Source organism: Aquila chrysaetos, chromosome 22 (genome assembly GCF_900496995.4).
Source record: "Aquila chrysaetos chrysaetos chromosome 22, bAquChr1.4, whole genome shotgun sequence".
Taxonomy (NCBI): Eukaryota; Metazoa; Chordata; class Aves; order Accipitriformes; family Accipitridae; genus Aquila; species Aquila chrysaetos.
Window position 1 is genome coordinate 15,233,573 of NC_044025.1, and position 10,992 is coordinate 15,244,564.

At 54.6% G+C, this 10,992-nt stretch overlaps 1 protein-coding gene across 1 annotated transcript in view; it reads left to right on the forward strand.

Moving 5' to 3' along the window:
- Positions 1–7,633, forward strand: part of FAT2 (FAT atypical cadherin 2) — a 59,929-nt gene extending 52,296 nt beyond the window's left edge. Inside the window, exons 22-24 of the mRNA XM_029998354.1 lie at positions 2,557–2,710; positions 4,580–5,172; positions 6,010–7,633. Of these exons, the coding sequence (XP_029854214.1) occupies positions 2,557–2,710; positions 4,580–5,172; positions 6,010–6,542 (1,280 nt within the window). The 3' untranslated portion in view covers positions 6,543–7,633. The remainder of the gene's footprint in view (positions 1–2,556; positions 2,711–4,579; positions 5,173–6,009) is intronic.
- Positions 7,634–10,992: the final 3,359 nt, after the last annotated feature.

Consider the following 10,992-nt stretch of genomic DNA (forward strand, 5'->3'; position numbering starts at 1 on the left):
GGAGAGCAATAAGCAGTGAGGGGAGGGAAAGATGCAACCTCTTCATTCGCCCTCATGGGAGGGGCTACTCCAGAGAAGAATTAGAGGTCCCCTGTCCCGGGGGACCTCAAGTGGTGGCTGACTCAGTCAGCAGCAGCTGGGGGGTATGAGATCATCATCTTGGCTCTCACCAGCGGACCATGGCCCGGAGGGCAGGAAGGTGTTTCTAAGGAGTGTGCATGACCTAGGAAAGCAGTGCAGCCTTGCCAAAAACTCAAATGCAAATAGAAATTCCACCCACCCCTCTGCATCCTCTTTGCTTAAGGAGCCATTAGCAAGGCTGGAATCAAGCAAGATGGGATCATGCAGCGATGATATCTGGGCAGAAACAAGACAAGATCTTGGTCTATTCCCACTGCAGTCAGTGACTCCCCAGGGCTATGGGAAGGGATATGGGAAAACCGTAAGCTCAAATCCAAGCGTCTCAGGCTAACGTGGGGCGCACGTGCTCAACAGAGGTTTGATACCAGGCTCTGCCCAAGACAGTCTCACCACTGCCCTGTTCCTCCCATCAGAGGGTCTCCTTGCAGTGAGCTGTATCACAGGGACAGGACTAGTTTGCAGTGGCCTCGAGGGGAGGAACTGCTCCCAGTGATGCCCACCCTTGTGTCACCGCCCTACGCCCATGTCCTAGCTTCCAGCACAGCAGGGCTGCACCCCATAACACCCTGTCTACCAAGATAGATACTGTTTGTGCTTTGGCCCTTCCTTGGGGCAGAGGGGTGCTTTCCAGGCTGCTGCGTGGGGCAGAAGCTCCTCCTGCAGCTTTGTGCTCTTTGGGGCCATTGCCAAAGCCCACACCCTGCCCAGCAAGTAAGCGAGGACAGAGGAGGGAGCACACCTCCTCCTGCCCTGCCCGCAGCCTCTGGGAATGAGATTCCCAGCCCTGTCGACTCAGCAGCTGCCTAGTTCAGGTGAACTTGTTTGACACGAGATGCATCTATACTGAACAGTTAACCTGGCTGGCACTCGCGTCTCAGCCTTACCCTTGAGACCCTCTGCACAGAAAAACCCCTCTGGCTGGGCTGGAAGGGGCTCAAAGCCCATGAGGTGAAAACTCATCTCTGCTTTAAGTCAAGGCATCACCTTCTTGCTTCGCAGAGAGCGTACAATGGGAGGAGGGAGGAAGAAAATCACTCCCTCACTAATAATCAGCCAGCGCCCTTCCCATAGTTTCCTTTCAAGGTGATCAACTTCTGCAAATGGCCCAACTGCCCAGGAAAGAGCCTGTGGGACACGGCCGCAGGCAGAAACATGCAGGACACAGCTTCAGGGAACGGGTTGCTCAAGGGACATTTAGTTTGTGTGGTTATCCTGGGTGCTTGGCTTCCCTGAGCGTTGTGGGCTCAGTCCTGGAGACCACAGGCATGCAGCGTGAGTTTATGCAAAGCTCTGCCCAGGGATCTCAGGCGTGGGATTACATGCACAGGCAAAGACACGTCTGTGCAAGCGAGCCCGGGTAAGCCACGTGGCCGCGTGAGAACGCATCTGTGCGGAAAGGGTCAAAGCCAGACAAGCCACCACATCAGCCACAGCGCTCAGGACCACAGGTGCAAACACATGTGAACCCCCGCATCCAGGAACACATGTGTTTGGGCACACGCAGCCCTACGGGCAACGTCCAGCACCTGCTGCGCGAGCGTCAGCACGTCCTTGTTGTACGACCACTAACACGCATGTGAAAACAGGTCTACGTTTGTTCACCCTGTGTGCTAAAGCAGGGATGTTTAGCTTGTGGATAAGTAGCAAAGACTTTTCAAGCATGCTGCAAGGTGGAAGCTCCGAACTTCCCGCGTGGCACCACCAGCCGAGTGACTAGCAGGAGCTCAGCACAGCCAGGGACGTTCCCATGCTTAGGGCTACACTAAACAGCAGCCAAAAATGCAAAGAGCAGCAGCCCCCTCCAAGTCCCCGGCTGTGCCGGGTTTCTCTCTGGCTGTGAGCAGACACCTCCTGTAGGCGAGAGAAATCCGACATGTTGAGACAGGCGCTTCATACCGCGAGAACTTGCAGGACCAAAGACATCGGAGAACAATAAGTTACAGAGGATTGCGTTTAGCAGAGTCAGAAACTGTGAATCAGCCAGCCAGGCTCCCCTTCCTTTAATCTGAATTTGTCCCCCAGCTTCTCCATGCAATAAAGCTGTGCCCTGAACACATTCCTGGCAGGAGAGGGTCCGTGTCAAGAGAGGACAGGCTTGACTTGTTGCTTAAATAGCTCTCCAGTGCCATTGCCTTGCTCCAGAGTGACCACCCAGCCTCCAGGTCCTGCAACGTACCCACCAGCCCTCCATGGATGGCTTGGGTGTCCCACAGCACCTGCTGTGGCAGCAAGTACCTATGCTTAGGTAGCTGGATTGAGCCCCCTGTGCTCAACCAGCCATCAGCACCAGGCCCTGCTCCTCCCTGTTCTTCTATATGGATAGGGTCTCTTCTATATGGACCTAGTTCTTCTATATGGATACGGTCTCTTCTATATGGATACGGTCTCTGTATGGCACTCTTTCACCCTCTCCAGGTTACACCTGCATCTGTCCCGGGCTGTTTTCTGGTGAGCACTGTGAGCTTGGGGACAGTCCCTGCGAGTCCAAGCCCTGCCTGCACGGGGGAACCTGCAGCCTCTCTGCCACCGGCTACTCCTGCCACTGCCCTGACTGGTACCTGGGCGAAAGGTAAGGTCCGGGAAGGCTTCGGGACAAGCCATCGCCCATGGTGGGCTGAAAACGTGATCTCTACCAACGAGCATTGCACATTTCTGGAGCTCAGCAGATCCAGACACTCTGGGATTAATTGCAAATTGCGTGTAGCTGAACATTGCAGCAGGGAAGTGTCTCAAGGCAGAGCCGAGCAGACCGGGACATAAATAGCTCTGCCATCGTGTGGTCATTGCCCCTCTGTGCCCATCTTCTCTGAGCAGCAGGAAAAAAAAGAAAAATCTCTCCTCACAGATGCTTTGAATGCCTGCAGATGCTATGCTTGGTGCAGGTTCAAAGCCTCTCCTTGCGGTGTGAGCTGAGCTTGGCTGGGGTGGGGGCACAGTGGCAGCAGGGTATGGGCAGGCACTGCACTGGGTGGCAAGAGAATGCCCCAAGGCTGGCACAGTTGTGAGCTGCCCCCTCTTTCAGTCTCTGGGACACGCACCCCGGGTGCTAAAGGGGCTGTTTCTGCCCAGGACCAGCTCTGCAGGGCTCATCCAAGGGCAATATCTGTGCCAGGTCACAGCCACAATTCATCCAATTCAAAGCTGAGCTCAGGATAGTGGGCTACACTGAAAAGCAGGTGCAGGATGCCATTCCCCCTCTCCCGTCAGATAGTCTAAGGATCCCCGTTATCACGAGGTGTCAGAGTGTTTGGCTTTGGCCCTGAACCCTATGGCTCATATCGCTTTGAAGTTCTCACCATCAGCGTTACAGCTTGGATACATTTCCCATATATGAAATGTCAGTGCACGCTTGGAAATATCTGTAGCTAGAGAATTATCCCAGGCCCAGAGGCTGCTCTGCTGCTCAGCATTACTCGCTGCAACCAGGCACCCCCTCCAAGCCCCCTGCCCTGCCTCCAGCCCAGCCAGATGAGAGATGCCCAGCACAGGCTCAAACAGCATCACGTCCAGTTCATCCTTCTGCCTTAGCCATTTAGCCAGGATGAACACTGATTTGAATCAATGCAAAGGCAGAAATAATTCATGCAACTCTTGGAATAAAAGTATCTAGCTGAGCATTAGGTGGCAGTGCAATATCTGAAATCACTGGTCGTCCAGCCAGAGCCTGCGGGTGCTTGCTGCAGACACCAGTTCACACATTCTAAAACAATAAGAAACAAGGAGCCCAAATCTCAGAGTTTGTTCTGTAACAAGAAAAAAAAAGGAAGGAAAGCCAACAGAGCATTGCATATTCCCCCCAGCACAGGGAGACCATTACTGTTGGAAGGCAAGGTCCCCTGTACTGCTGGGGAACGTTTAGGTTGTGTGGGGTAGAGCAGGACAGAGAATCAAAAATTCAGTCTCGGTTCCACAGATGCTCCATAAAATGCCAAAAAAGCCTCTCCAACAAGGATGCCCATTCACCACTTCTCAGGCTAGATGTTCCCCAAATGTTTGCTGCAACCTGCAAACATCCACAGATCATTCCGAGACCCCACAGAGCCTGGAGGACATGTGAGACTTCATAAGAGGTTAAGACATCTCAGAGTGACCCTGGGCTCCCTAATTTAACACGATGGGAGCATCTTTCTATGCAGTGTTAGCTCTAGAAACTCCAAATACTCCTCTGAGGCAGGAAGCCCCTCATTTTAATTTGTTGCACATGACTGAAAAATAGGACCATCCTATAAAATATGGTCTCATGAAAAGAATCGTTTTATACTCCAGGATCACAGTCCTGTGCCAGGAGAGGCAGGTAGCACGAGTCTAGCAAGGGAGGGAGCGCAGACCAGGATGGAGCATCCTTGGCTGGTGTAAGTCAGAGCCCTGAATAGGATGACGCAATTGTAGCTACATCCCCAGGCTGACGGTGTTTGTCTCCAACCTTTCCTCCCCACAGGTGCGAGAAGCTGGCCGAGGAGTGCAAAGACAACCCGTGCCGAAACGCCGGGCGCTGCGTGAGCAACCAGGGCTCCGTCCGCTGCATCTGCCCATCGGATTACCAGGGGGACTACTGCACACAGCCCATCATCACCCCCGCCATCGTGCCCACGCAGTGGGCGGTGGGCCCCGAGGAGATTGCGGAGATCGTAGCCGGCTTGCTGGGGGTGGTCATCCTGGCCGTGGCCTTTGTGTTCATCCGCAAGCGCTACCGCCAGCGGTCCAAGGCCCACAAGCCCGTGGCTCGGGAGGACCCTGACCTGCTCACCAAGAGCGAGTTCTCCAAGAGCGTGGGTGTGGGCACCCAAGCCGTGCCACCCATCGAGCTCAACATCCTCAGCGACACGGCACACAACAACCTAGACCGGGCCACGCCAGAGCAGCACAAACCCACCAGCAGCCCCGAATTCGTCACCTTCAACTCAGCCAACACCCCAAAGCACCGGGGAACCATCGTGTGCAGCGTGGCACCCAACCTGCCCCCCGCTGCACCCCCCTCCAACTCCGACAATGAGTCCTTCATCAAGTGCACCTGGGCCAGGGAGGAGATGGGTCAGTAGCCAAAGCTTTTTCTTGCTCTTACACATCCCTTTTCCCCTTGTGAAGTGGATCTAAGGTTTGCAAACACGAGGGACCAACAGTGTTGGTTAAAGCCAAGCAAAGCACGGGCAAACACTGCCCAAGTCCTGCTATAGGTCCTTTATTGGCTCTTCCCTCCCTGCTCACCAGTATATCCCAATTCTCAGCTTTAACCTGCTCAGTCTTGTACACAATCAGCAGGGAAACCATTAATGCATAGCCTGGCTTCCCACACATCCTGGGTCAAAAGGCCCCATAAAAGAGAATAATGAAGCTAAGGGGAAAGAATTAAGGTCCTAAAAGTCAGCGTGAGTTTTAGTGATGGCATTTGCATCATCGCTCCTAGGCAGAGGGATCGCACCCTCAGGGGAACACCTTGCTTGGCTCCGGACAGCAAGGTTACTGCTTTCTCTCCACGCAGGAGTTCATCACTAAAGTACACTGTTAGAAGAGAATTCACAAGAGTAACTACAGGAAAGGGAGAGATCCAGTGGATCGCTTGCTCTGCCCCCATCCCTTCATCATTCAAGCTCTTTGCATCCGAATGGCATGATGCAGCGTGTCTTTTGGGTGCTAGAGTAGTGGACGTCTGAAGGCTGGTGGGAACACTGCCTGGGCACAGCCGGGGTGCCCTCAGGTCCCTTCAATTCCCAAAGAAGCAACTACATCTCCCCTGTTCCTATGTCTCCTCTCTTCCCTTGTCTGCCACATCTCCTGCAGGCTCAGAGTCTACAGAAGGAATTAGCGGGAGGGCAAGAGAGGGGAAACAACAGCTTGAACCACAGCTAACACAACTCTGTTTCGTTCCAGTCTACCCAGCAGAAACGACCTACTGGCCTCCCCGGTACCTGTCATCAGACGTCCAGGAGTATTCCCACTACGAGATCATTCAAGGGCCCCCTGCGTCCTCCTCCCACCCTCCTCTCCCCCCGCCGCCCCCTCCGCCGGCGGATGCAGAGCCAGTCGCTCTTTACGGGGGCTTTCCCTTCCCGCTGGACCAGAGCAACAAGCGGGCCCCCATCCCACCCCGCTACAGCAACCAGAACCTGGAGGACTTCTTGCCGCTCGGCCCCGTGGACATGGGAGCCTCCCAGTGCCAGAACGAATATACGGCCATCAGCTACTACCCAGCCCAACTGGTGCAGGGCGAGGGTGTCCCGTACCAGCCCGACCCCGGCTACAAGCGGGTGAGCATGCGCCTGAGCGTGGCCCAGCCCTCCTACGCGGACTGCGAGGTGGGCCACCAGCCCAGCATCCGAGCCCAGCCCCTTCCACCCCCCAACTACGAGGGCTCCGACATGGTGGAGAGCGACTACGGGAGCTGCGAGGAGGTGATGTTTTAACGGGGGGCTCGTTCTCGAGATGAGAAGAGAAGCGCGTCTCCACGCGGAACAGTGCGCAGGGGGCTGGCACGTGCCGCTGAAGGGAGGCTTAGGTGTCCCGTCCCCCCTCAGCTTGCAACATCTCCCCCTGCACGGCTGGGTTGTTATTTGGCTGGATCTTTCCCCCCGCTGCCCTCCACGGCGCTCCTGCTGCAAACGGAGGGGAAACGCTCCAGCCGGTGCCGGGACACGGAGGATGCTCCTGGGATGCCAATGACTAACCTGCCTCCTTGCCGAGGGGACTTCCTCCAACACCGCGCAGGACCGCAGCATGCCACCTCCTCCCACCCCGGGCTCCCTGGTCACAGGGGTGATGATGATGAGGAGGAGGAGGGCAAGCACTGCAGGCACGGCAGCAGTCGTGGTGGAGAAGGTGCGAAAGGACTAGCGATGCACAGCCTGGGAGTGTCCCAGGCGGGATAGCAGAAGCTCCCTGCCCCCAGCTCTGGCTCCGAGGGCTTGCATCAAGCCAACAGTTTGCCCAGTGGAATGGATCAGCTGGTGCAAACCCTCTTCCATGTCTGCTCCCCAATGCAGGGAGAGAGATGACGGAATGCAGCTGGTCCCATCAGTACATCCCTCACTTGGCCAACGGAAGTCCAAGAAAAAAAAAAAAAAAAAGAAAAAAAAGAGTCCGTTTCTGTAGAAAAACCAAGCAACAAGCTTCATCACACCAGGAGCCACCCACAGACTCAAACAGGGCAGCTAGCAACAAAGCAAGACCCCTGCCCAGCCGGGCTGTGCTCGCAGGGGTAAGGGAGACCCTGCCCCGAGGACGTGAGTACAGACACGTCCCCGTGGCTGTCGTGGTCTCATGCTGAATGCAGTGGTACGTGGTCCTGCCACGCAGCTGGGGCTCCCCACTGTATCCCAGAAAGACTGGCCAGCACCACGTGGCATCTCCTACCCAAGTCGGGGCGCCAAGGCTATTGAGCGTGGGATTGCCTGTATGTCCTTGTGCTTGGAAATGTATCGTTTCTTTGTGAGAGGTTTTCTTTGGTTGGTTGGTTGATGTAACTTTTTTGTTGTTGATTTTTGGAAAGTATTAAAAGAGTTTGGATTTTTTTACTATCATGATTTTATCCGATAACTCAAGGATTCTCTTATAAACAGGACATCCCTGCCTAGCTCCAGCCAAGGGCAGCCCAGGGAGTAACAGCTTATTTTGGACACCAGCACCCCCAGCCTCTTGAGCCTTCAGAGAACTACCAGGACAGCAAGTTCAATGCATCTTTGAGGATCCTATAAGAGCCAGAGGAAGGAGGCAAACCCACGGTAGCCTGCCTTGCTTTGGGAAGGCAAGAGCTTCCTGCATCTGTTAGCTCAGCAGCAAAAGGGTTGAAAGGACCCAAATCCAAGCCCTGCCTTGATTCCCATCCCCAGCCGAACACCCTTGGGAAAACAGAAATTCATCTCATTTCTGAAAGTAAAGCCACAGCCCTTAAGGGGACGACTATCACCCAGTTAACCTGGAAAACACACCTGACTCAAGCATATCTGCAGAGAGTTCCCTAAAACACCCAGCACAGACCCTGTGGGACACGGCAGCCAGTCCCAGAACCTGTAGACCCTACCCACAGCCCCACTCCCCTGCCCGAGCATCCCCTGGGCATCAGGACTGCTTGCCACTCCTCCGGCACCCACCAGCCACCCCCACAGCCCCGCGAAGCGCTGCCTCTTTTACCTCTCAAAGTTCTCATGCACTTTGACAATTTTTTTTCACCAAAAACCGCAGGGTCGTCACTGCTGTCACTCCCCCACGCTCACCAGGCAGTCTCCTCTGGAAGGGCTCGCCGTCAACTGGAGAGCACGATCCGTCTCGCAGTTCCCCCAGCAACAGCTGATGACATCACTAAAGCTCAGCAATGCTTTGAGTGTCAGTGATGTCATTAGCTATCACCATGGAGACAGCAAAGGGAGGACCGGGGAAGCAATGCTTCCGAGGGCCGACATCTGCAGGGGGCAAAGTGCTGCGGGGGCCAAGTGACCCCAGCAGTGACCGACGAGGGGGGACCGTCCCAGCCCGGGGCAGTGCCTCAGTGTCCCCTGCCCGGAGATCAGCCCGCTCGGGGGAAAGGCAGGACCCCAGCCACACCAATAGGTGGGTGCGCACAGCGGTTTGCTTCAGACTCCCCAGACTCGGCCCCTTGGTTAACATGGTGATGAGGGTCCACGTTGGTACAACGGATCCCTGGACAGCAGAGAGGGCAGGTATGGACCAATGTGTCGGCTCTGTCCTCCTGGTAGCAGAGGGCTGGCCAGCCATAGGGACTCCTTCCCTTGTGTTTGCAACAAGTGCATGAGATAAATGTTCCCGCCTCCCTCTGTCTCCAGCCATCTGAGTTGTGTGTGCACCTATGACCACAAAGGAAGGTAAGTTTTACACAGTCTTTTGAATGGATTTTATGGCCAGGGATCACAAGTGAGCCTAAGCCACAGCTGGCCTTCAAAGAGATCCACATGTCATTTTGGAAAACCTCCCTCCTAATCCTGTACTATTTGCTCTGCAGCAGAACAACCACAAGGCAATGGAAGGTTGTAAGCACAAAATCCTGTTTCCAGACATGGAACAAAGTATTTTGACCCCCAGATAACCTGCCCCAACCCTCTTTGCTATCCTTTCCCATTGCTACTGCATCCTGCTCACCCCACAGCACAACACGAGGCCTCATGCTCAGCTGGTGGCAGCAGCTAGAAGGGCAAGACACATCTTCCAAGGTCTTCAGAGAATCATGCAGGACAGAGCACCTTCTTACCTTTCCCTTGCCACACTGTGCCCAGAGATGCATATATGTTGGCTGCACACGAGCATCGAGCAGTTATGCCATGGCCCAGATGGCATCGGAGAAATACTGGCAAAACACTCAGTTATTCAACAGCCCTGTCGGGAAGATGCCAGCAAGCTATGCCAGGGCAAGGGAGTAGCACGTTGGTGCGTATCAGCCCATCCTGTGTGTCTGTAAGTGTATTATACAGCAGTTGAAAGGAAATACAGGCAGTAAAAGTGGGAACGCCTCAGAGCACTAACACACAGGGGCAGGAGGGCAGATCACGCAATTTCTTGCTTACAACGAGAAGCAGAGCATCATCCGGGAGCCCTGAACCACTGTTTGGGTGCAATAGGTGGATGCACGCAGAGGTTTGCTTCAGACTCCCCAGACGTCTTCCCGGCCAAGGAGGAAGCGACATTCTCTCCCCGTGGCAGCCAAGCACCTATAGCCGATGGGGTGGGACAGCCTTCACCACAAATTCATGCAGGCCCAGTTTACCTGTTCCTCATTTGTTGCTCCTAAGAGCAAAGACACGTGAGATCTCCCGTTTGCTTGCTCTCCCCAGACCAGAATAAAACAGAAATCATTTCCTGAAATGCTCTCGTTGCATTTTTGCTGCAGCAGCACTAGGAACACGCCAGGGTTGTGCCTGGGAGGTTCAGAAGGACCTGTCCATACAGCAGCACTCCCAGGCACCAGTGAAGCGAGATCTCCGAGTCTGAAACACCCACCACATGCCCACAGTCCCCAACTTCATCAGTATTACGCTTCCCACCAACCCCATCCCAGAAACTCCCAGTGCTTACTGACCCAAGCCTCAACTTTTTGGCTTTCTCTCGACTGCTGGGTGCCTTAGTGCTGAACTGGGGGAGGGCACACAAGAAAGGGCACAAACACGGGGAGGCTTGGGATACCCAGATAGAGATGCTTGGCTCAGACAACAAGCAGATGTGAAAAAAATGCTATTCACATCCCCTTCTGGGACCAAAATCGAGGAAGGGGGATTCCATTTGGGAAGCACAGAGACGTTCTCACTGGACAGCCCAGATACGAACTGAAACCAGCCCCATGGCCAGCTGGCCCAGGTCCTGAGTTACCCTGAGGTCTGCAAGAGAATACAGCCTCCTCCTTTGAGAGCCAGCTCTGCTCGGCACAATTCAGTCCCTGCGTGGATTAGGACTGGTATTTTAGCTGTTTGGATTTACTTGGAAAATCCCTCTCAACACTTCCATCCTAAAAGAGCACAATCCCTGCACATCAATTTGGGCACAGCATTTCTAAGCCCAGACATCAGTGGGTTGTGTGGAGAAACACAGGAGAGATCCTGGGGGAGGTGTGAGAGTAACAAGGGCTTTTTTTGTAATTCCAAAAATTGCTTCAGGCTGGAGAAAGTTGGAGGAGAGACCTCCCAAGGCCTCCATTACCCTACTACTCTAAAGCACTTTGTAGACAGAACACAGCAACATCTCTGCCTGGCCCAAGACCAGGACCGGGGCTGCCTCTGGGCAGGAGCAGCATAAGCAGCAAGAGAAAGGAAACCCACCAGTACAGCACACAGCACGCTGCTCCAAACCCCCAGTCTGACCACACAACTTTTATGCTGCCCCAGCACCAAATCCTGCCAACAGCTCCATGTCCCA